Genomic DNA, 22,153 nt, shown 5'->3' with positions numbered 1-22,153 from the left:
GAGGATAATGTAATTTCTACTCCAGTTCCTCCATGATGAATAATTCTTGCCAAACTTTTGCATCCTTTGTATAATCAAAGAAAATAGAATAATTATGAAATGCCAATCAAAAGATTTTGTAATTCAGTAGAAGTTAATGTATGACTTAATCCATTATCTCTAAGAAAAGATGTATGGTGAGAATGAAAAATCATGCCAACATATATGTAATTTTGAGAAATGGGTATAAAAAATAAAGCCAGCCTGGGACTGATCAGAACAGTCTTTGGGATACATGACTGAAACTTCAACTGTTCTCATTCATCTCAATCTGCTGAATGCTGTCATCCTCTGATAGACCCTGTACCAGCGGAAGCACCCCTCCACACCAAAGTAACACAGAGGACTAAAACAATTAGGGAAGAGATATCTCTAATATGCCAGTTGACTATTGATTATTAAAAAAAACCCAAACTTGCATGTAAAGCGGGTGTTGTGTAGGTTGGGGCACACAGTGTGCCCCTCTGCCCTCATTATACCAGTGGACAGGCTGCCAAGAGTGGGAAAAGGGGCAGGCAGCTTAGTCTGGCCTGAAAAAATCCACTGTAGCACCTCTCTTTTGAATCAAAATCTCTAGTCCTGATCTCTCTGCTCAGACCTTCTTGTCCCTCGAATCCACTTGGATGTCTCCACTCGGACAATTTCTTTTTTTGAATAATTTTTGTTATTTTTATTGATGCCTTTTGCTTTCATAACATCTGTTTTGGAATATCTTCTTTCCTACAACCCAGCCAGTGAACAATTCCTAATGACAAAGATTTCAGAAGAAACAGAAAAAGACATTCAGTCAATACATTGAGTTTGCCAGCATGGAATATACTCACTTCTGAAAAGAAGTGCATTTTCTTTACTTGGAAGACTTGACTGCCTCAAGTCTCTCCCCACATTGATCCATGTTCCATCCTGCTGCCAACCCATCTACTCAACTCAGGAAGTTGCTGAGTTCATAAATTCCACTGGCTCCCTATCATCTGTGCTCCCCCTCCAGTTCTTTTACAACTTGTGCTCAACCACGTACTCTTTCATAGCACTGACCTCCTGGTTGCTCTACAAAAAAGATGCTCCATTTCTCAGGTGCCAGCATTCTCTCTGGCTATATTCAAATATTCATTCTCTGTGTTCCACATCAAGACCGCAGTTCCATTCTCTATCATGAAGTTGGAGCTATAGATAGCTATAATAGGTTTCATCACCTTCTTCTCTGTAGAAACACAAAAAGGAGACAGAGTTGGCTGAGTGACTGGCCTACATCTTCTTCAGCAGGCCACGTCTTTGGGAAAAACAAAACACCAGAAGCCCAAACACAAACATTTCTGTTACACACATAAAGGGATGGGTCCTGACATTCTGGGGAGAATGATGCCTCATGGTTCGATGGTTGTGCCAATAGGGCAGATGAGCAGAAAGCACTGGGGAGGGAGTGCTGTGTTCAGGACTATCCCACCTCCAGAGAGGTCCCAGGAGGTATACAATCTAGTGACTGAGTTGGGGAAGGAAGTAGGGAATAAGCATTCATTAGTTATATACTATACACCTGGCATATAGCAGATGTTACACCAATGCTATTATTTTTATTATTTTCATCCTCATCATTATGATTACAAATATTCTGGCAGTCACTATGTTATTATTGTGGGAATAGGGGCTATTATTCTTTCCAATTAACAGTTCAGGGAAATTCTGGGAAGATGGTGGCATAGAAGCAGCAAGGCACCAGACCTACATAATGCCCTTCACCACCAATCAAGGACAAAGGCTCCTAGGAAACAGAAAACTAAATCTTACAACAAAACACAGCTGGGGGATCCTCTCTAGCTGAACCCAACTTAAAAGGTAAGTGGAAAAAAGAGAAAAAAAAGCCTGAATCCTAACCCTAAATTCTTGGAACTCTTGGGTGGAAGGGGAAAGAAAAGAGGAAGATCCCAGATCCTCTCCTCCACCTAATGGGCTGAGTCTCCAGCAGATCCTGGAATCTCTGGGTGGCCTGAGGCACTAGTCCAAGGGAGTGACTTGCTGGCACAGCTGTGCCAAAATCAAGGCTCTGATCATAAACAGCAAGGAGGCTGCTGGGGGAGAAAGCCAGAGAGGGTAAACATACCCTCCATCTTGTGCTGTCCCCCTTCTCTCAAGATTTTGACCTCAGGGCACTCTGAGCTGTGCAGATCAACCACACCAGGGATTAATCCTATCAATCCAGTAGACAAGAAGTCTTCAGAGGGCAGGGAAGCTCCAACACCCCTTCCTACACAAGCTACAATGAAAGAAGCTGAACTCACTTCTCTATCTGGGGAAAATCTGACCTCAGGGCACTTGGAGCTGTGCAGATCAACCCCAACTGGCTCAATTCTATCAGTACAGCAGGCAAGAAATCTTCAGAGGGCAGGGAAGCTCCAGGACCTCCCCCACAGACTACAGGGAAAGTAGCTGAATTCAATTCTTTAGCTTTTACCACCAGCTGGGGAAAATCTGGCCACAGGTCCCACTAACCTAATTAATCAAGAAAACAGAGAAGAAGCCCTCCCAGGGCTGAATAGCCAAACACACAGATTTTAAAAAATGATCAGAGGATCAAGATGACAGCCAATTATAGGGGAGAAAGAAGGAAAAATATGAGTAAACAACAGAAAAAGAAAAAAGAAACCACAATCGACAGCTTCTATCCAGAAATTGAACAAAAAGCAAATGGATCAGAAGAATATAAAAGAATAGTAAGAAAAACATAGAAACTTCAGTGACACAAGCTTTAGAAGAACTTAAAATTCAATTAACTCAAGAACTCAGAAAACAATCAACAGAGGCTGAAGACAATTGGGAAAAGGAAATACATGATCTAAAACAAGAAAATAATATCTTAAAAGCCCAAACAGACCAGCTGAAAAACAAAGCAAAGAATGTGAATGATGATCTACAAAGAAAAGCAGACCAGAAGGAGAAGAATGAGCAAAAATCCAGGGAAGAAATTCAGACTTTAAAAATTAGAATTCAACAACTAGAAGTAAATTACTTCACAAGGCAGCAAGAATATATAAAACAATATTTAAAAAATGAAAATTTGAGGAAAATATGAAACATCTCATTGATACAACCACAGATCTGGAAAACAGATCTTGAAGAGACAATTTAAGAATTATTGGTCTGTCTGAACATCATGGCAAAAGGAAAAGCCTGGACATCATCCTACAGGAAATTATCCAAGACAACTGCCCTGACATTCTCAAACAAGGGGGAAAAGTGGAAATTGAAAGAATCCACAGATCACCTCCTACATTTAATGCACAACTAAGAACTTCCAGGAATATTATAGCCAAATTCAAAAACTACCAGACCAAGGAAAAAATATTACAAGCTGCTAAGAAGAAGTTATTCAAATACCAGGGAACCACAGTTAAGATAACACAGGATCTGGCTGCATCTAAAATGAATGACCAGAAGGCAGGGAGTATAATATTCTGGAAAGCAAGAGAACTGGGTCTATAACCAAGAATCAACTATCCAGCAAAACTGACTATATTCTTGTAGGGAAAAGTATGGTCATTCAACAAAATCAAAGACTTTCAAGCATTCATAAAGAAAAAAACAACTTAAACAGAGAGTTTGCTGCTCAAACACAGAATTCAAGAGAATCACCATTAGGCAATTAAGAGAGTGTGGAAAAACAAAAAACAAAAAACCTTTTCTTTAAGGGACCCAATAAGCTCAATTGACTTATATCCCTATAAGAAAAGAAGATATTAGTAACTCTTAAAAAATTTTATTATCAACAGGGTAGATAGAAGAAGTATATACTTAGAGGGAACAGGGAAAAACTGTATAGGATGAAATGTCTCTCTATATATAAACTAGAGGTAAAAAAAGAAGATAATATTAAGAGAAATGGGAAAACAGACAAAATGGGGCAAATTTATATTTCATAAAGAAGCACATGGGGCAAAAAGGGGAGAAGACCAATACAATGGAAGGGTAAAGAGGTTGGAGAGAAAGGGAAATACTTAATTCTTAAGTGCACTGAAATTAACTTAAAGAAGGAAGAAGAATCAGATCCATTGGGGCAGAGAATTGATTTGTACCCTATAGAAAAGTAGAAGGATAACAAAAGGACTGGTGGGGAGGGGGAAGCAATATTAGGGAGAGAGGGAGTGGGGGAGGCAGTGTAGCTTTAAAGAACTATAAATGGGGAATAAGAAGGGAGGGGGAGAAAAGGAAGTACAATAAAGGAGGGGATTGGGGGGACTGATTAAAAACAAAACACTGGTATAGAAGGAAATAGTGAAAGAAGAAAGACCAAGACAAGGAGAGGGAATCAAAATGTCTGGGAATACACAGTTGATCATTTTAACTCTGAATATGAATGGGATGAACTCTCCTATAAAACAGAAGCAAATAGCAGAGTGGCTTAAAAACCAAAATCCTACCATATGTTGTCTACAAGAAACACACATGATGCAGGTAGACATACATAGAGTAAAAATAAATGGCTGGAGCAAAATCTATTGGGCTTCAACTGAGAAAAAGAAGGCAGGAGTTGCAATCATGATTTCTGACAAAACCAAAGTAAAAAATAGATCTGGTTAAAAGAGATAGGTAAGGTAATTTTATCCTTATAAATGGCAGTATAAACAATGAAGAAATAGCAGTACTCAACATGTATGTACCAAATGGTATAGCATCTAAATTTCTAAAGGACAAACTGGCAGAGCTCAAGGACAAAATAGATAATAAAACCATTCTAGTAAGAGACCTAAACCTTCCCTTATCAGATCTAGATAAATCAAACCAAAAAATAAATAAGAATGAGATAAGAGAGGTAAATGAAATCTTAGAAAAAATTAAAGTTAATAGATATATGGAGAAAAATAAATAGGGACAAAAAGGAATACACTTTCTTTTCAGCAGCACATGGAACATTCACAAAGATAGACTATGTACGAAGGCATAGAAACATGGCAAACAAATGCAAAAAAGCAAAAAATAATAAATGCAACTTTATCAGATCATAATGAAATAAAAATAGTTATTACAAGGATACATGGAGACACAAACCAAAAACGAACTGGAAATTAAATAATATGATTCTCCAAAATAAGTTAAAGAACCAATCATAGAAACAATTAATAATTTGATTGAAGAGAATGACAACAATGAGACTTTTTACCAAAACCTATAGGATGCACCCAAAGCAATACTAAGGGGGGAAATTATATCCTTGAGTGCATATGTTAACAAATTAGTTAGGGCAGAAGTCAATAAATTGGGCATGCAACTTAAAAAACTAGAAACTGAAAAAATTAAAAATCCCCAAATGAAAATTAAATTAGAAATACTAAAAATCAAAGGAGAAATTAGTAAAATCAAAAGCAAAAGACCTATTGAATTAATAAATAAGATTAGAAGCTGGTACTTTTAAAAAAACAAATAAAATAGACAAAATAATGGTAAATCTAATAAAAAAAAGGAAAGAAGAAAACCAAATTAATAATATCAAAGATGAAAAAGGAGACCTCACCTCTAATGAAGAGGAAATTAAGGTAATCATCAAAAACTATTTTCCCCAATTATATGGCAATAAATATAGCAATCTAAGTGATAGGAATGAATATTTACAAAAATATAAATGGCCTAGATTAACAGCAGAAGAAATAGAATACTTAAATGATCCAATATCAGGAAAAGAAATCAAAGACCTCCCTAAGAAAAAATCCTGAGGACCAGATGGATTCACAAGTGAATTCTATCAAACATTCAAAGAACAGCTAATCCCAATACTATAAAAATTATTTGACATAATAAACAAAGAAGAAGACTTCAATGTCATCTAACAGAACTCCTTATTTTCTGATGAGAAAAATGGGAAACTCCCAGGGGCTGAGTGATTCATACAAAGTCCACAGGATACTCTAAATCCCATAACTGAGACCAGGCTCCCTTCAGCATATTCCAAGGTTTCTCTCTACAGGATATTGTCTCCTTCTGATTGGCATTGGGACAGAACAGAGTTACTTTCCTTTGGGTTCCCATTTCACAAAATGGCTTCAAGGAGGTACCCTGCAGGCCCCCAAGGAGCTTCACTGGCACACCCAGTCTTCCTATTTCAATACAAAAGGCTCTCCCAAGGTTGGATTCCCTATTGGATGGGGGTGGCAGCATCCTTTCCACAAATCTATTCTGGGGGATCCAGGTATCTCATGGGGAAACCTAGGACTTTACCAGGACCCTACTTGGGGTGGGAGAAACTTGTGATTCCATGGGGTCCCTGAACATTTTTAATCTATTCACTGACTCTGATAAAATGAGAGGATATTTGTAAAGAGCTTAGCATGGTATCTGCCCCAAAGTAGTCATTCAATCCCTTCCTCCTCCCCTCTAGTGCAGCTTTTTTTTCTTTCTTTGGTTGAGGACAGAGCAGTCAATAGATATGCTCTTTTGCAGGAGAGATTTTGCAGCATCCTCTGAGGGCTAAGTGGCCTTGGCTGTGATGAGAGCCAAGTGTGCCAATAGTCTAACACTGTCTCAGCAATAAAGTCCCAGAGATGGCAGAGGGCATCTTGTCCAAGATACCACAAATGTGAAGGACAGGAGAGGATGAAAGGCGAGAGGAAGTCACCAAAGGGAATTAGTGCGGCAAAGGAGAAGTTTGGCAAAGGGAGGTAGACCAAGTCCCAGATGTGGGTACAGCATGCAGAAAACTGTTTTGGTTTCTTTTCTCCATTCAGGAAAACAGACTAGGAAGGAAATAAACCAGATTGGAAACTTTGTTCTACCGTGAAGATTCTGTGAATAACAGCCAAAAGAATAACAGGAAACTGAAGAGAAGCACTCCAACTAGGACTCCAATCACAATGCCAGCAATGGCCCATCCAGAAAGAGCCTTCTTATCTGTTGTGGACAGAGAAGAGAAAAAGCAACTGTGAGTGTTATTTAGGGGTTTTAGACACAAGAAGTGCCTAGCACTTGTGTTCTTTTCCTGGCACCACATAAATACTTTAAAAAAATGCTCATTGATTAATGAAGCTAACTTGGCCATTATTCCTCAGAGTCTAGGTATCCTCTTGGAGACACTGGAATATTGGGCAAGCACATAAAACTCAACCTCGGAATTTCTGATTTCCTCCCCACACTGTGCTCTCTGCCCTTCTCTATTTCTGTTGATGGCAGCATCAACCTCCCAGTCACCCAGATTCAAATTGGGAACCATCTTTTACTTTCTTTTTCCTTCAGACCTCACATCTAATCAATTGTTATGATATTTTCCCCTAATGTTAGGGTTATTTGTGTTGATTCTACCTGGCCAGTAACTTTCACATTTACCCCCTCTTCTCAGTTTCTATTACAGCTCCTCTCATCTCTTCTAGATTATGACAATCATTTTCTGACCAGTGTTCCTGTCTCTGGTCTCTCACGTCTCTAATTCATACTTCATATCCTTGTCCAAATCCAACCTTTCTTGAATTCCATTCTGATGATGAAATTACTCTTTGCAAAAACCTTTAAATGAGTTTCTCACATCTCTTCCTAAAAGGCAGTACACTGTAGCAGAAAGAGCTCTGGATTTGTAATCTGTAGAGGTGGACTAGAATCCTGTCCTTGTCATTTCCTAGCTGTGGGATCTTGGCCCAAGTTCCATTTCTTCTTTGGATATCAGTTTTCCAAGCTAGAAAATGAAGCTGTATGGACTAGATGAACCATCTGTATATAACACTCATCTCAACTTTAAATCTTAGAAGCTTACTTTTCTCTTCTTCCCCACTATTCTGGCCAAATTCAAGTCTTGTCATTTTCCATCTGAATTTTTGGAAGAATCTCTTTACTGGTCTTCCTGCCTCTATTCTTATAATTCATAGCCTTCCTCTTTGTGTTTCAAGTGCTCCATGTATTGTTATTTTTAAAATCCCTACAAGTCCATGTATTGTTTATTGATGATGATAACTATCTGCTATAGGATGGGTTAAGGGTTGCTATTGGAACCTGAGCCACTTACTCTGGACAAGAGGAGAAATAATAAAATGGCCTTTGTACCAGTCCTTTCGAATTTTCTATTCAGTAATCATTGGAGATCTGTTTTATCAAACTTTTATAAATTTCTATTGAAATTCTTAACTTCTTTTTCTGAAAGGGGTACATTGAGATCCCTTGTTTTTGTACTTTCACTCTCACAGAATTTGTTTAGTTTTTCCTTTAGTATTGAATTGTTACACCATGTGGCTAATATTCATTGTAATATGGGTACAATAATTTATTGTTTTTGGTACTGAAAGAAGCAAATGGCAACCTAGTATTTTGTATTTAGTCCTATGACTCTATCCTGCATTTTATATTTTATTTCACCCTTTAAGTGTTTCTATTCACTGATCATATTCTGTATTCTGTGTAACCAACCCAAGCTTCTCCTTTGTCTCTGTTTCTGGTCAGAAAATTATTAACTAATAAGTTAAAAAATTCATCCTTCTTTGTATAAGTTTTAGTTCTCCCATAATCACTGTTAATTAAAGAGTAACTTTGAGCTTGGCTTTAGAAGTACGATTCTAATTGTTATGTCAGCAACACTCGCATATCATTCCTAAAAAGGGAAGCTTGTTTTGTCATGTAACTTTAGACTCTGTGAAATGAATAATATATCAGTGTGCCAACCTTAAAAATCAGACTAAATTGACCATAGCCTCATCCCTTTAAATTTCAGGTGGCCTTAGTTTATGCTCAGCTGCCTTTGAGTCTGATGCTCCTGTCTGATATCAGTGACCTCCAGAGGCAGCTGGGCCCTGAAAAGTCACAAAAGCATTCCTTAGAGACACCTGAGAGAGGTGGTTCTGGTCCCATGTGTGCTGTCTGCCTTATCCTTAATGTACACATCATCAGTTCTCAGTCATATGTCATTGCCAGTTCCATAATCAATGATATGGTTTTTGTTCTTTGTTCTATGCTTATGAAATTGTTTTGAATCCTCAATTCAGACTCTTTTAGATATTTGAGGTATCAAGAGACCTGCTTTATTGGTTTGTAGATCCCAACTAATAAACAATAATTTTATTTGGAGAAACCTGCCTCAATTTGCCTTCCTTGTTAAGTTTCACATACTACCTTTTAGCATAATGTATTTTCTCTGCTTATTTTTTAAAAATCAAGTACATTTTTGCTGTTAGATTGCCTCAGATCAAGATTGCTGCTACCCTGTTGCTTTTTTTTTAGTAAAACTCATACATAATACATTTTGTTCTACCCTTTTGTTTTTCTATTTTTAAAAAGCCACAATACCCTTACCTTCTGTTTAAAAATGATACTAAGCATGTTTCCAAGACAGAAGAGTTATAAGGGCTCCACAACTGAAGTTAAGTGACTTGCCTAAGGTCACACAATTAGGGAGTATCTGAGGCTACACTTGAACCCAAGTCCTCCTGTGTAGAATCAACTGGTACTCTAAGCACTATTCTATCTAGCTGTCCCTTTGTTATTGCTTTGCAATTCTACTTTATTGTCTGCCTTTTTATGGCTGAGATGATCTAATTTTCATTTATAAATGAATTAATCTACTTTACATCCTGATTATAAAAAGTGTGCATTTCCTTCCATCTTGCTCTCATATTTTTTTTCCTCACTGTTCCTCACTGTTGCCTCTATAAATAAGCCTATTTCATTAACAACCAATTTCTCCATGTTTTGATGGGTATACTATTCTTGGTTGAAAGCCTATATTTTTGCCTTTTGGAATATCATGTTCCCATATCCCCAGTCATTTATGGTGATAGCTGCTAAATTTTGTCAGATCATTAGTTTTACTATTTCAGGATTCCTCTTATACTAAGCTCTCTGCCCTGGTTACTTAGCTGCAACCTCCAGACTCAGAAAGGGGGTAAAACACCAACTCCTTGTTCACTGTCCAGGCCCAGAACTGCTTTCACCCCTCTGCACGAGTTCCTGCTTAGTAGGCCCTAGCTCAGATTGTATACCTGCCTTGGGCTCCTCTTCCTGCTCCCAAAACCGTATCAGGCTCATCTCTGAGTCATCCAAAATCTCTTTCTCCCCAAGTCCTCATTCAGTCTCATTTTCTTGTCATTTTCTGGTTAGCTCATGTGCCCAGACTTTGGTCTTTATAAATGCTCTGATCTAGGCTGGAAAAATGGCTCAGTGTGTTTTTCCTGTTGAAAAGAATCCTCTTTTCTACTTGACCTTTTACTCTTTCTAGACCTTTGTTGGAGTGGTTTTGCTAGAGTTCTGGGCTGGAGAGCTGCTTTCTACTCTTCCTTCTGCTACTTAGCCTGGTCTGTCAATGACAATATTCTACAAATGTACTTGTATACCGACTCCAGCCTACTCACTGCTCCCTTACCTATATTCTCACCACCTCAGCTAAGAGCTGAAGCTAGTTTTGCCTGGAATTCAGGAGTGGAAAAAGTAACTTTAGATTCCCCAGATTTTGACCCATCCAAGTAGTTTGGATCCAGCCACAGCCAAATCAGAGATGTGATAATGGTCACATTCAACCAAAGTCTGACCCTTGAGTGTATGGTTTGGTTTCACTGGCCTACCCAGTGTTAATGAATGACATATGCCAACCAGATGTGTATGACCATCTCTTCTCTCTGCTAATAAGTCTTTGGGGCCTTCCTATGATCTACCAATTAATCTTTGGTGTTCTTAGCCTGACATTCAAGTCCCTTCCAAAATGGCGGCCTCCCTCTATAATACTTCTCCTGGCCTTACTTACACTGTCTCCTCAGGTTGATTTGGTCTACTTTCTGCACGTGGACAAACATTACATTTTCTCACATCTGACTCTTAGCTTGGGCTACTTATTCATAGAAGAAGAATATTCTCTCTCCTCTCCTTTGACCTATTGAACTCTTACTCGTTTTTTAAAACCCGTCCTTTAAAAGAGTTGATCAAGTGACAGCTGTTCTTTGAAATCTGACATTGTTTCTTCTGCCCACCCTCCAAGTAGAATGGATTTCTTCCAAGGTTTCCCACAATACTTTATTTGCAGCCATGGTCTGAATATTCTGGATCATGCAATATCTGAATATGCAACGTCATATAATATTGTGCATCAGTTACCTATGCTAGAGGCCCATCCTCCTACTACCTCGTAAGGTCCTTGAAAGTAGAAATGGAGTCTTAGCCAAACCTGTATTTCTCTCAGTGCCTAGCACCGTGCTCTGCACAATGTTGGCAAAATGAGGATGATCTTGAATGTGTATATGACTGTTTCTAAGATTATTATAGGAGAAAAAGAGGTCAGTCTCCATTTCTACCAAGGACAAGGTAGCAGGAAATGGATTGGCATTAACTATATGTCTGACCTCATTCCCTAGAGTCAGGTTCTTTTTTAACATAATTTTTGCCAAATCACCATGAAAAGCTGCCCCCCTGAGTGGGCCTGAATGCCTCCTCCTGGCGTCTCACCCTAAGCCAATCCAAGAAACTTATTCTCTGAGGGAAGGGAGAGATGACTTACATATCACCCTGACTGTGACTTTTGTAGAAATTGTTGCGTTGCTCATTTTGTTCACTGCTATGCACGTATACATTCCTGCATGTTCCCAAGATGCTTGGGAGATAGTGTAGTTGTTTCTTGAATTTCCAGACATAGAAGAATTTCCAGACATAGAGGTATTTCCAGATATAGAGGAATTTCCCGACATAGAGGAATTTCCAGATATAGAAGAATCATTCACTTGCCATATATACTGGGCCGGTGGTTGAGAATTAGCTCGACACTCTAAAGTCAGATTCTCCTTGAATATGGCCTCAATCTGGCCATGAACAGGCTTTGGACTAATCATGATTTGCTCTGGTCCATCTATGAAAAGACGAAAAAGATGAGATGTCAGTCGTTGTTAGAGAAAGGATTGGGAGAGGGGGGAGATTCAGAGTCACTCACAGACAACAGTCAGGTTGAATAAGCCACTTGTATTGGCAAGGAATGGATTCCAGATTTCACATTGATAAGCTCCCAAATCTTCCCTCTTGACAGGCTTGATGGTGAGAGTGTGACCACGGTCAGACAAAATCTTCCTTTCATTTAGAATCAGTTTCTTGTTTTGGAAGAACCACCGAACATCTAGGAAATATTCATCCCCTACATCACAGGTCAAGACCGCAGTGCCATTCTCTATGATGAAGCTGGAGCTATACATAGTTTGGTCAGGTTGCATCAGGTTCTCTGTAGAAAGACAAAGAGGAGAGAGAGTTGGCTGAGTGACTGGCCTATATCTTCTTCACCAGGCCACATCTTCAGGAAAATCAAAGCACCAGAAGCCCAATCTGAAACTTTTCTGTTACACACATACAGGGGTGGGTCCTGACATTCTGGGGAGAAGGATGCCTCATGGTTCAATGGTTGTGCCAATAGGGCAGATGAGCAGAAAGCACTGGGAAGGGAGTGCTGTGTTCAGGACTATCCCACCTCCAGAGAGGTCCCAGGAGGTACACAATCTAATGACGGAGTTGGGGAGGGAAGTAGGGAGTAAGCATTCATTAGCTATATACTATATACCTGGCATATCGCAGATGTTACACCAATCCTATTATTTTTATTTTTATCATTCTAATCATTATGATTACTAATATTGCCAGGCACTATGTTATATGTGGGAGTAGGGGCTAGTATTCTTTCCACTTAACAATTCAGGAAACAGAGGCAGACAGAGATTAAGTGACTTGGCCAGGATCACACAGCTAGTAAGTGTTTAAGACCAAATTAGAACTTGGATCTTCCTGAGTCCAGACTTCGTGTCCTCCCTATCCACTTTGGCTTCTTGCTGCCTCTCATCAACCATCTCATTCGAATCCAGCAGTCTTTAATCTGATATCAATAAATTTATTTTGTAAAAAGCAGTTGGTAATTGTTTTTCAATAGATTTGCTTTCTTTGAAGTCCCCTGGATTTTACTTTGTGTATGTACTTAAAGCATCCTTCTTCTGAGAAGAAGTTCCTGGGCAATGACAGCCTGAGTGCCCGAGGGCTCTCTGGCACAAAAGGGAAGCCCTTCTGCTCCCATCATTCCTTGCTCCTCACTTATTCCCTTAACAAGCACTTCAAAATGTAAATAGCTTCTCCCTAACCATGTTCTAGAACTAATTAGAACATGTATTATGCTTATCTAAGACCTGTTTCTGCTTCCATATGCTGACACTCACCTCCTCTGGGCCTCAGTTTCCCCTTCTGTACAATGAGAGAGCTGGAATGACTGGATTCTAGCTCCTTTTTATCTCCAAACACAGGACACCCTACAGGATGCTCCCATTCTACTTACAAAATGAGGCCCAAAGAGGCTGATGTGGTTGGCCAGACAGTGAATGCCTTTTCTTGTTCCAGGACCCGAGCTCTTTCCCTCTTTGCCTGATGGTCCTTGTGGGCCTTTCTCAGACCAGGCAATGAAGGCTTAGGGCTGGCAGAGACCAGAGGAGGCTAGATCTCCATCTGGAGGGGACTTCAATGTCATCTAACATACCCCTTTATATCCTAGTGAGAAAAATGGGAGACTCCCAGGGGCTGAGTGATTCATTAAAAGTCCACTGTGTACCCGAAATCCCATAACTGAGGCCGGGCTCCCTTCAGCATATCCCAAGGTCTCTCTATAGGATATTGTCTCCCTCTGATTGGCAGAGGGACAGAACAGAGTTACTTTCCTTTGGGTTCCCAAAATGGCTTCAAGGAAGTACCCTGAAGGTCCCCAAGGAGCTTCACTGGCACACCCAGTCTTCCTATTTCAAAACAAAAGGCCCTCCCCCAAGGTTGGGTTCCCTTTTGGATGGTGGTGGCAGCATCCCTTCCCCAACCCTCCTCTGGGGGAGCTTCATAGTGCAGGTATCTCATGGGGAAATAGAGGACTTTACCAGGATCCTACTTGGGGTGGGAGGACCTTGTGCTTCCAGGGGGTCCCTGAACATTTTAACTCTATCCACTGTCCCTGATAAAATGAGAGGATATTTGTAAAGAGCTTAGCATGGTATCTGGCACAAAGTAGTCTCTTGATCCCTTCCTCCTCCCCTCTAGTGCAGCTTTTTATTCCTTCTTTGGGCAGCTGAGCACATGGCAGTCAGTAGATGTGCTCTGTTGCAGGAGAGACTTTGCAGCAGCCTCTGAGGGCTGAGTGGCCTTGGCTGTGATGAGAGCCAAGTGGGCCAACAACTAGCACTGTCTGAGCAACAAAGTCCCAGAGATGGCAGAGGGCGTCTGCTCCCAGATGGCACAGCATGTGTGTTAAAGGGTCACTCAGCCTCTGCTTATCCATGACTGTCACTTATGTGACCTCTTTTCCTCTTTGGACAGCTCTGCTTCTGAGGGCTCCCCTAGGCTGTGCTGATATTGGCTTCCCTCCAACCCCCTCCTCAGTCCTAGCTCTCCCCACTGGGGCCACATAGAGCAAAGCTGACCTGCTTCCACCCAAGGGCCCTGCAGGTTCTTCCAAACGGTTCTTTCCTGCTCGATCTCACTCCTCACTTGATCAATTCCTTCAACCTGAACTGTATTTCAATAGCTGTGATTTGTAGATTTTCCTCCACCCTCTATTTCTCTGCCCTTCGGTCTTTACCAAATGGACATCCAGAATGTGTTAAAATGAAAAAAAAAAAAAACAACAAAAACAAATCTTATCTCTCTGTGGCCAAGCCTGGGATGATGAGCCTCTGCTCACTTGGCAGAGGGCAGCCCTTGATGATGGATACACCAGCCTCCTGGGGTCTCTCTTGCCATAGCTGGTATATGAGAGCTCCAAGTTACCGTCCTGGCTAATTGAGCCATTGAAGGTCAGCCTCATGGATGGGGGCTTGTCCATCTCTATCTTAATAGTTGGTGCCCAGAAGTGAATATAGCATCAGTTCCAGGGGTGGCCTGGCCTTCCTGGAGCACAGAAGGACCCCTACTACTTCCCTGGCTCCAGACAGCAAGCTAGCTTTTAGTTTAATCAGTTCCTAAAGTAGTTTCCCAGTGATTGCTGTCTGGCCATTTCTACCACCTTTTACATTCCACGGATCCTACATCAGCCGAAGATTGGATGAGAGGTTCAACCAGCCCAGGCCAATCTACCCTTTGTTTGGAAACCTCTTTGCTAAGGTAACCTTATTCCAATTTTGGACCACTGTAATTGGTGGGAAGTTTGCCATGACAATCGTCCTAACTCTCCCTCTCTGTAGCTCTGATTCACTGCTCTAAGTTCTTTCCTCTGGGGTCAAGGAGAACCGGGAAAATCCCTTTGTAGCTGGCAGCTGAACTTGCAGGCAGAACCATGGAAGTTTGGAATTAAAGAGACATTGGTGACCATCAAGTCCAGCCCTGGTCTAAAAAAGGATCTTTAGGGCATTCGATGTGACAGATGGTCATTCGGCCTCCACAGAGGAGGAGAAGATGGAAGGGAAGAAAAGAAGCCTTTAAGGGCCTTTAAGGGCTAAGCATTTTACAGGCAGGACAGCTCCAAGTATTAGGGAGTTTTCATTGAAGTCCAGAATTTACAGTTGAAAGGGACCTCAGAGGCTATCTTGTCCAACACAACCACTGAAGGAATCCCTATTAGGACATCCTCAACAATTGGTCTTTCGCCTTTGGTTTGGAAAGCATCTCATGAAGGATGGAGATCCTCCCACTTCTTGTTATAGCCCAGGCTACTTGGAACTGCTCTAATTAATTATTAACTGACAGCCAGGAGGTATAGTGAATGGAGCCTGGAGTCAGCAAACTCATCTTTCTGAATTCAAATCTGGTCTCAAACATTCACTAGCTGTGTGACCCTGGGAAAGTCATTTCACCCTGTTTGCCTCAGTTTCCTCATCTGTAAAATGAGCTGTAGAAGGAAATGGCAACCCCCTTTAGTACTTCTGCTAAGAAATGGGGTCACGAAGAGTTGTACATGACTTAATCATGACTTATTAAAGAATTTCTCCTCACATTAAAGGGTTTTGTTTCCCATCACCATTTGCATCTATGATTCTAGTTCAGCCCTCTAAGGCCAGACAAACACTTATAATTCCTCTTCCCCATAAGGGTACAGAAAAATACAATCATGTGTCTCCTCAAAGCTTTCTATTTCTTTGGCTAATATGCAGAGTTCCCTCAGTTGATCTTCAGGGTCTCCAGAACCCTCACCAATCTGGCTGAACATTTTCCAGTTTAGTGATTCCCCTTGTAAATTGTGTCATCTAGACTTCTCGTAAGACTACATTAGTGGGGCAGCTGGGTAGCTCAATGGATTGAGGACCAGTTCTAGAGATGGGAGGTTCTGTGTTCAAATCTGGCCTCAAACCTTCCTTGCTGTATGATTCTGGGCAAGTCACTTCACCTCCCATTGCATAGTATTGATTCCAAGGTGGATGGGTAAGGATTTAAATAAAAAAAAACAGATTGCATTAGGTTTTTCAACTGCCCAGTTACCCTACTAACTGATATTAAGTTTGTGGTTCTCTCAGACACCACAAAGGTCTCTGTATATAATCTAACATTGCATTAAAAGTCTTTCTCCAATTTCCCCTTTTGTAAATCAACCATCCCTTGTTACTTCAACTGTTTTCCTATGCCATTGTAACCAGTCAATGCCCTGTCAAGGCCGATGCTTATTAATGCTTTAACTATTTCTACTCAAGGGTAGGACTTGATAGCAATCCACAGTAACATTCATCTTGTCACATTCCATCTACTGTGCCAGCTTGCTGAGCTACTTCTGGATCCTCCATGCCTACCATCCCTATCCTCCCAAATATTTCCTTTTCTCTCTTTTGTTTCAAATTTCAAAATTATGCCTTTTGTCTATCTGTAGAATCAGTAGAACAATAATGATCACCATTTACAAAGCTCTTTACAGAAATTATTTCATTTAATCCAAATCACTCATTGGAACATCAAACATAATGAGTTTAAGGACAGAAATTTCAGAAGATTTGTATGAATTGATTCAAAATGGAATTAGTAGAACCAAGAGGGTAATTTATACAATAATGTTAATGTTCAAAAGAAAAACAACTTTAAAAGACTGAGGAATTCTGATCAATGCAGTGACCAATCAGGATTGCATAAGACCCATGATAAAATAAGTTGGTCACTTCCTACAAAAAGCTACACACTTCCTATGAAATCAGCTGCCTCACTTCAGAAATGGAATGGACTCAGAGTGTATGTTGCAACAGATATTTTTGGACATGGGAATTAAGATTTCCTTGATTGTCCATACTGTTACAAGAATTTTCTTTTTCTTTAGTGGGATAGGTGAGAAGAGGGACAGAAAATAGGTTTTGGTTAATTGGAAAAATTTAAATTAAGAAAAATATCATTTAGACCACAGGTGTCAAATACATAGCTTGCAACACTCCTGCTGCAGCATAAACCAGATGAAAAGGTAATTGGGAAATACTTAACAAAAGAAAATACAATAACACAGAGATAATTTAAATTCTAAATTAAAATGTGGGCTTTTGAGATCTTTATGTACAGGTTTAGACCAACAAAAAGTCATTATTCCTCCAATGGGAGTCTGACTTTCCCAAGGTAACTTTACCATTTCACAATTCTATTGCTATCCCCTGCTCTCCATTCAGAAAGTCTCCAGAGTTGGGGATAGGAAGTTGGCATATGCCTAAAATTTGTAACAATAAAGCTCCATGTAATGAAAGGAAACTAAGGTCAGAGATGATCTCTCCATGTTCCTGCTACACAATTAGAGGTATGGAGGGTCTGTACATAGGAGAGCGCCAGTCCAGTGAATTAATTGGGCAGCAGGGATTATACTGTGGACTCAGGCACAGGACGCTAAAGCCACTCTTCCCTTTACATGGATAAGAACCAGGTTTCATAGTAGCCATGCTTCCATGTGATGTTTTATGCAACACAGAGGAAAAACATAGGTGCAATGGTGAATCTCTGTGTGTGAAAGGAGACAAAGTTGAAATTCTCCTTTCCATCTCCAGAATTTCCATGCAAAAGGGGATTCAAGGTCATCCCCATTGCACGACCATAGCTTATACTAAAACCAAGACTAGAAACACCCTCTGGGGCCACAGCACTAAGTGAAATGGATTGAAGGAAAGACCATGGGAGAGAGTATGGGGCAGTCATTGAAGCTGCAGTCCTAGAAGCTAGGAAACAAAGAAGAGAAAAATTCAATATCAACAACAACAATAATAATGACAACTCAAATGCTTTTTGTACCCAACACGAAAAAAGGATTTTCTCCACATAGAATCCTATTATATACAAAGCAAATGATTATTCTTTTTTCCAGATGAAGAAAGAGAGGCTGGGAAAGGAGGAGACACACTTACTACACAGAGAGTAGACAGAGTAGACAGGAAAGGAAGGATTCCACCCAAGTATCATAATTCTGAGCTCTGGGCTCCTTCTACCACAACATATTGTGCCATGGAACCAGGAGGGCAGAATGCCACTTATATCTTTTTCTCTCATGCCAGGGAAGGAGTGAGCCCAACACAAAGTTGGTGGCCCAATCCAGCTACTCACCATAGATTGTATGTTGGGCATAGACTGGAAGATTCTCGTCTCTGAAGATTTTAAGAAACTTCCTTCTGGTGCTATTCAAGCCAGTATATGAGTTAGATGCAAAACAGGTATAGGTTCCAGCATGATCCAGGGATGCAGTAGCAGAGAATGTAGCTGACTTGCTCACCTTTTTTTGATTGTGAAACCAAGTAAATTGAGCACGTGGGTTAGATTCAGCAGAACAGCTCAAAATAATATTTGCCCCAACATGATACCGATTGACTGTCGGGAGAATTTGGGGGGTATTTGGGCCATCTGGAGAAAAGAGAAGAATTCCATATTGAGATTATGGCAGAAAGAAGGGCATCTCCTATTCTGTAACCCATCACCAGGGACCACTGTGGCTGCCTAATATTTATTTGAGCTGGGAAATTCACAGCTCTTCCTCTACTTTATAAGTTTGGATCTGAACTTGGAAGATTTTAGGGCTTTCTTGAGTTCAGCACCATGTCTGGCCGCCCTCCACCAGAAAGCATGACAAGGCCAGTCTGGGCTCCCTAAAGGTTAAAGGAGGATGGGACCCCATAACTTTGATCTTTAGCATTCAGAGAAGTGACTGAATTAGGCTGACCTCTGGGAACACACCACCAGGCTATAATTATGCACCATATAGGAAGAACATATTTACTCACAGGCAACATTTGGTGTGAATGGATAACTCCTATTTCTACCAGTTGGGTTCTCAATTTCACACATATGGGGTCTTCTGTCTTTCCTTGTGATATTGTTTATAGTGAGAGTCCTGTTATCCGGGGATAGCTCTATCCTGTCACTGGCTGGGGCACGTTTGTTTATGAACCACCGGTATTTGACTATTATACCCTCAGCCTGGCATATCAATGAGACATTGTCCTTGTTCTCCACTGGCATCACGTTGGAGCTGTTAATGGTAGGTCTGGATAGTGTCCCTGTGCACAAAATAGACAAAAAATGACTGTGTTGTTCTTTTTCTTACCTTAAAACCAAAGAACTGGTTTGGAAGTAGCCTCTCTGAGACCTTGGCAAGGCTGGAGACCAGAGACCAAGAAGCTGTGAGTTCAATGGCAAGGACAGCCCTTTCTCTGGTGCAGATCACAACTTCTCCAGGCCTTAGGAAAAGTTCATCTTCAGTTCCTGTGGCTGACAAAGACATTCACATGGAGCCCAAGCCTCAGGTGCTCCATCGTTCTGGGCTGAGGCAAGCTGGTCCAGGGATGACAGACCCCTTCGTTCAGCACCTGTGCTTGGATTTGAGGCCTTTCTACCTTGGCAGGACCACTGAGAGTTTGTTTCCTTGGCCTGGACTTCAAGAAGCCAGGCTTACTTACCTCCATGCCTTGTAGAGAATATCGGTAGAGGCTGGAGAGGATGAATTAGGGACAGGCCATGGAGAGATTGTGCTCAGAAAGAGAAACATTACTTTAACTCTGAAAAAGAAAGAATTTTCTCTCTCTAGGCCTGGCTCTCAATCCACTGAGCAACCCACCTACCCACACAGATCAACTCTTAAGAAGAGGTCATGACTTCTCTTTCGAAGGGGCTGGGATTATAATTGGAATCCTGGTAGCAGTGACTCTGATTGGGAACTCTACTATTGTTTTTATCAGAAAGATTGGTGAGTAGGATTGGGTGGCCTCTGACTCTCCCTTCTTCTACTCTTTCTCCCAAAATGTGGGAGAGAAATCAAGACTATTCCTCTATTCCTTCACCTTCTCTAGGGGCCTGGTCTCCCTCCCTTCCCCAAGCTTGTGTTTCACACTACTTACTGCCCTGGATCTCATTGTTCTTCTTTCCAGAGTTATTGTTCCCTCCTCCTGAATAGTCCCTGAAGCTCACAATTATAAGGAACCTCATGAGGCAGAGGGTCCAAGTGACGCATGAGCAGGATCCTTTCTCCAGTCTGCTTTTTCCCTCTCAAACTTTTATTGGTGCACATATTCAGCAGTGGAAAAAAAGATAAAATTGGATGCCTTTTTGGTGGCCATATTTGGCACACAAAAATGTAAAAAAAAAAGAAATGCTATTTACACATACACACACAAGAAAAAAAACAGATTCAGTCAAGCTAAAAGAATAACCCCTCTCCCAAAACTCCATTAAAATATATATTAAAAGCTGTGCAGGTTTAAATCTGGTCTCAGACACTTCCCAGCTGTGTGACCCTGGGCAAGTCACTTGACCCCCATTGCCCACCCTCACCACTCTTCCACCTAGGAGCCAATACACTGAAGTTAAGGCTTTAAAAAAAAAAGCTGTGCATTCCCTACCTGCTCTGCTTATGCCACAGCAACTGCTTTAAAAATCTAAAGAAAATCATTTTGTAAAAGCTTCACATTCAGGTTGTAGAAACTTTTTACATGACAGCATTGTTCAAAATAAAATCTGCAGGGCCTGGAGCTTACTGTGGCCAGGAACAAATAGCAGGGTCTGTCTCCTCGGCTGTTGCTGGCCCACTTTTCCTTTCCCTCCAGTCGAATGTGCAGCAGATTTCAAAGGTGCTCACTTAGGGAATCTAACCAGTGAAGAGGTGAATTATCAAATGGCTTTTCTGCTTTCAAACTCCTGTGGGTGATCTGTTTTCCAGCAGAAGCCACAACCAGGGTCTTCTTTCTGTGCTCCTTCTGGGGGAACAATCTGTCATGTAGGTCACTGAGCAATAATGTACTGCTCTAAGTTTGTGACCTGCATGAGGCCTCTCAAAAGGTCATTGGAAGCTCACCTTCCTCAGGCACGCCAGAGATTCCTCAGTGGGAGACAGCTGCCTCAGGAGGAGGAGGAGGAGGAGGAGGAGGAAGAAGAGGAAAGTGATGCCTTTCTAGAGCCCTTCTGGACAAGTAACTGTCATCCTCTCTTTGAACAATATTAGGGAGTGGGGACCACACTATCTTTTCAAGGCAGTTTCTTCCTCAGAAACTGATTATGTCCCTCCCTAAACTCTCTCTTTATCTTGTGGGCACTGCTGGCAGAGGGCAGCCCTTTGATGATGGATACACCAGCTTCCTGGGGTCTCTCTTGCCATATCTAGTATATGAGAGCTCCAAGTTACCTTCCTGGCTAATTGAGACATTGAAGGTCAGCCTCATGGATGGGAGCTTGTCCTTCTCCATCTTAACATGTGGTGCCCAGAAGTGAATATAACACATCAGTTCCAGGGGTGGCCTGACCTTCCTGGAGCACAGAAGGACCCCTACAACTTCCCTGGCTCCAGACAGCAAGCTAGCTTTTAGTTTAATCAGTCCCTAACCTTTTTTCCTCAGTAATTGCTGTCTGGCCATTTCTACCACCTTTTACATTCCAAGCATCCTACAGCAGCTCAGGATTGGATGAGAGGGTCAACCAGCCCAAGCCAATCTAACCTTTGTTTGGAAACCTCTTTGCTAAGGTAACCTTATTCCAATTTTGGACCACTGTAATTGGTGGGAAGTTTGCCATGACAATCATCCTAACACTCCTCTGCAGCTCTTACTCACTGCTCTAAGTTCTTTCCTCTGGGGTCAAGGAGAACCGGGAAAATCCCTTTGTAGCTGGCAGCTGAACTTGCAGGCAGAACCATGGAAGTTTGGAATTAAAGAAACTTTGGTGACTGTCAGGTCCAGCCCTGGTCTAAAAAAAAATCTTTAGGCCATTCAATGTTATAGATGGTTATTCGACCTCCACAGAGGAG

At 41.1% G+C, this 22,153-nt stretch overlaps 1 protein-coding gene across 1 annotated transcript in view; it reads right to left on the bottom strand.

The window, feature by feature from the left end:
• Nucleotides 1-479: 479 nt before the first annotated feature.
• Nucleotides 480-22,153, bottom strand: part of LOC123239951 (carcinoembryonic antigen-related cell adhesion molecule 5-like) — a 36,644-nt gene continuing 14,970 nt past the window's right edge. Inside the window, exons 4-11 of the mRNA XM_044667276.1 lie at nt 19,143-19,418; nt 18,472-18,765; nt 11,909-12,190; nt 11,668-11,827; nt 11,483-11,598; nt 6,798-6,912; nt 1,075-1,240; nt 480-784 (exon numbers count right to left, since the gene is read on the bottom strand). Of these exons, the coding sequence (XP_044523211.1) occupies nt 1,204-1,240; nt 6,798-6,912; nt 11,483-11,598; nt 11,668-11,827; nt 11,909-12,190; nt 18,472-18,765; nt 19,143-19,418 (1,280 nt within the window). The 3' untranslated portion in view covers nt 480-784; nt 1,075-1,203. The remainder of the gene's footprint in view (nt 785-1,074; nt 1,241-6,797; nt 6,913-11,482; nt 11,599-11,667; nt 11,828-11,908; nt 12,191-18,471; nt 18,766-19,142; nt 19,419-22,153) is intronic.

This window comes from Gracilinanus agilis, chromosome 3, assembly GCF_016433145.1.
Source record: "Gracilinanus agilis isolate LMUSP501 chromosome 3, AgileGrace, whole genome shotgun sequence".
Taxonomy (NCBI): Eukaryota; Metazoa; Chordata; class Mammalia; order Didelphimorphia; family Didelphidae; genus Gracilinanus; species Gracilinanus agilis.
Note: the sequence above shows the minus strand (reverse complement) of the source record. Positions and strands in the feature narration are given on the sequence as shown.